Source organism: Myotis davidii, unplaced genomic scaffold (assembly GCF_000327345.1).
Source record: "Myotis davidii unplaced genomic scaffold, ASM32734v1 scaffold399, whole genome shotgun sequence".
Classification (NCBI taxonomy): Eukaryota; Metazoa; Chordata; class Mammalia; order Chiroptera; family Vespertilionidae; genus Myotis; species Myotis davidii.
The window spans coordinates 2,461,011-2,463,913 of NW_006292094.1; the positions used below are offsets into that span (position 1 = coordinate 2,461,011).

The 2,903-nt window shown below is 61.5% G+C and overlaps 1 protein-coding gene across 1 annotated transcript in view; it reads right to left on the bottom strand.

Annotated features, from left to right (window-relative positions):
* Nucleotides 1–1,437: 1,437 nt before the first annotated feature.
* STC2 (stanniocalcin 2) overlaps nt 1,438–2,903 on the bottom strand; it is a 33,699-nt gene continuing 32,233 nt past the window's right edge. Inside the window, exon 7 of the mRNA XM_015565140.1 lies at nt 1,438–2,308. Within this exon, the coding sequence (XP_015420626.1) occupies nt 2,127–2,308 (182 nt within the window). The 3' untranslated portion in view covers nt 1,438–2,126. The remainder of the gene's footprint in view (nt 2,309–2,903) is intronic.

Genomic DNA, 2,903 nt, shown 5'->3' on the forward strand with positions numbered 1-2,903 from the left:
CTCGGTTCCCATGGCAGAGCCTGACACACGGTCCTCCCCCCGCCCGCGGGCAGAGCCGGATTAAGTGCACCATCGCCCCTGCTTTCTGCAGCTCCAGCTCTTTCTCGGTAACACGTGAACAGCTGCCCCAGCAGCGAGGGAGAAGGCGCTGCCTCAGCTCCCGGTGACGTGAGGAGCGCAGTCAGCGTGCTGCCGGCCGGTGGCATGAGCCGCCACGGTGTCCGCTCGGTTCCCATGGCAGAGCCTGACACACGGTCCTCCCCCCGCCCGCGGGCAGAGCCGGATTAAGTGCACCATCGCCCCTGCTTTCTGCAGCTCCAGCTCTTTCTCGGTGCTTCTCCAGCAATTCGCCCCCCTCCCCCCAACAAACACCCAACACGGGTCATTAAAGATTGGGGGGGTTGACCCTCCGGCACCGAGTCCCGGCAGCAACGATCGGGGTAAAAAACGTCAGCTGTGCTCTGGGCCAGGGTGTTCCCTGCAGCCAGGCATTTTGGAGTGGGTCCATTTAGTGTGCTTATCTCTGGCCTGAGCTGCTTGCAGGGCGAGCTGGGAGCTGACAGAAATGGGGGATGCATGTTTTTTTGCCCGTTCACTGGAACGGGTCCGCCAGCCCAGGCCCACGAGCCGGATCCAGTCGGGCGCCTGTTGCCTGGTGTTGGCGCGGAGCCCGGCCTGCGATGTGTCGCCGGGTATGTGTGCTTTCGTGCCACGTGGCAGAGCTGAGAGGCGGCGACAGAAACCCGCAGCCCCGCCAAGCTGAGGTCAGGGTATTGCCTCTGGGGAGCGGTACAGAAAAGGCCTGCGATCTGCTCTAGAAGGACTGGCCCAGAACCCTGCCCCCGCCTGCCAGCGGGGCGCCTGGTGGAGGGCTGGCTGCTGAAGGGACAACCTTTCACTCTCGCCCGTCCGCGGAGGAAAGAGAAGGGTTCTGTCTGAAACACTGGAAGCAGCTGCAAGAAATGGTTCCGATCCATTCCTCCGGGGAGTTTCGGTTCTGTCCCTCCTCCCGCCTGTCTTCGGTTCATGCTGCCTCCTTTCCTCGCTGCAGCGCGGCCAATCCCGATCTGGAGAGCCCTGGCCCTCCAAATGCCTGGCCGCCCCTCCGTGTGTGTGAAAGGCCGGCGTTCCCCAATGGGAATTAGCGAGCGGCCTCACTCCTCTCCCTCCTCATCCATCCTCCAGCGTGGAGGGGCCAGCTTCGCAGCGTGGCCTCCCGGCATCCAGGCTGGCGGGGGTCCCGGGGAGATGCTGAGATGCTGAGGGCAGATTCTCCGTGTGTGGGGGTCGCCCTGAGTGGTTACGAGCCCCACCAGGCAGTAAGATGTACAGTGACGTGGCTCTGGAGTTAAAAAAAAACACACACCAACCAGTCCCAAAGATGGGCTGCGCCTCTTGTCTGTTTTTCCTCTGAGCTGGTTTTAATGACCCAGTTGCTTGGTGTGAAAGCCATTTATTTAGATGACAGATATGTAGATGTAACTAGATAAATAAAAAGTGACATCGAGACTCGAAGCAGTGGTTAAAATACACACACACAGGGGCAACGCCCTCGGGCAGGGTTGCCCCAGTCAGAACAATGGCTCAGACGGTACACTGAGAACCCTTGCCCTCCCGCCTTCCCCCCGGAAAGCAGCTCCAGACCCCCAGGTCCCATGCAAGAAACTCCACTTCCACTTGGCACCGGCACCCACACGGCCCCTGCCTCCTCTCCACCCTGCTCAGCCCCTGCGAGATCTTCAGGTCCATTCCTGCACTGGATCCGCTGCTCCCAAGTGCCTGGTCCAGCCCCGGGGAGTGTGGGAGGGTGCCCACCGCCACCCCCGGCAGAGGAAGCCGCAGGTCGCGTCCAGTGCTCCACGGATGGAGAGAAGACAAAGCCACGGGGAGCGCACGTGGCGTGCTCGCTTCTCAAGGCGCAAGTGTGGGCTCCGCCGGACCTCGCCGCCGCCTGGGGAGTCTCCACCGCACCTGTTCATGCCGCCAACACACACCTGCATCCAGCCCGCAGTCCCCTCCAGATCCTGCGCGGGGCATCCCCCTCTGTAATGGCAAATGTTCTGGAATGTCCACAGAGAAGAAAATGGACGGCGTGGAGGAACGGTCTCCCGGCCAGGCCTCCGGTTTCACCTCCGGATGTCAGAATACTCGGCCTGCTCGTCCTCCCACTCGCTGCTCCCAGAAGTTCCCTGGGCCCCGTGGGCGGCCGCTCGGGCCCGGCCGTGGGCGTTCGGGGCGCTCTTGCTGCCCCGCTCGCCCTTGGCACCTCGATGTGAAGTGGGCGGCTCTGGTGGGCGTGGCCACGGGTCTGGGGTAGGGGAGGCCAGAGGAGTTACAATTAGGCAAGTGGTAAAGGGCCTTAAATACCAAACTGGGGCGCTAGCGCGTTTGGTCTAGTGGCTAGAGCGCCGCCCTGCGGACTGCAGGGTCCCGGGTTCAATTCCCGTCTAGAGCATGTACCTGGTTTGCCGGCCCTTCCCAGCCAGGTTCCTGATCCCAGCCTGTGCAGGAGGCAACCGATCGATGTCTCTCTCACATCAATATTTCTTGTCTTTCCCTTTCTCTTCCACTCCCTCTAAATATCAATGGAACAATATCCTCTGGTGAGGATTAACAAAACAAAAAACCAAACTGGGGTGTTTTTGGAAGGAAAGGAGGAGCTATTGCAGGTTTGGGACTGGAGGAGCCGCAAACTGGCCCCTGGCACACGGCATCAGCACGGACAGCTGGCCTTGCTCTGGGTGTCGCTCTTTCAGACAAGCCTTCCCTAAGCCCAGCTCCCAAGACACATTCCCCCATGTCTGTGTGGGCCCCCGGCTTGGGCTCCTGGTGAAGAAGGGGGATCTGGGAAGTTCCTGGATGCAGGTGAGTCCGGACCGCGTGGGGAGGGCGGGGGAAGGACA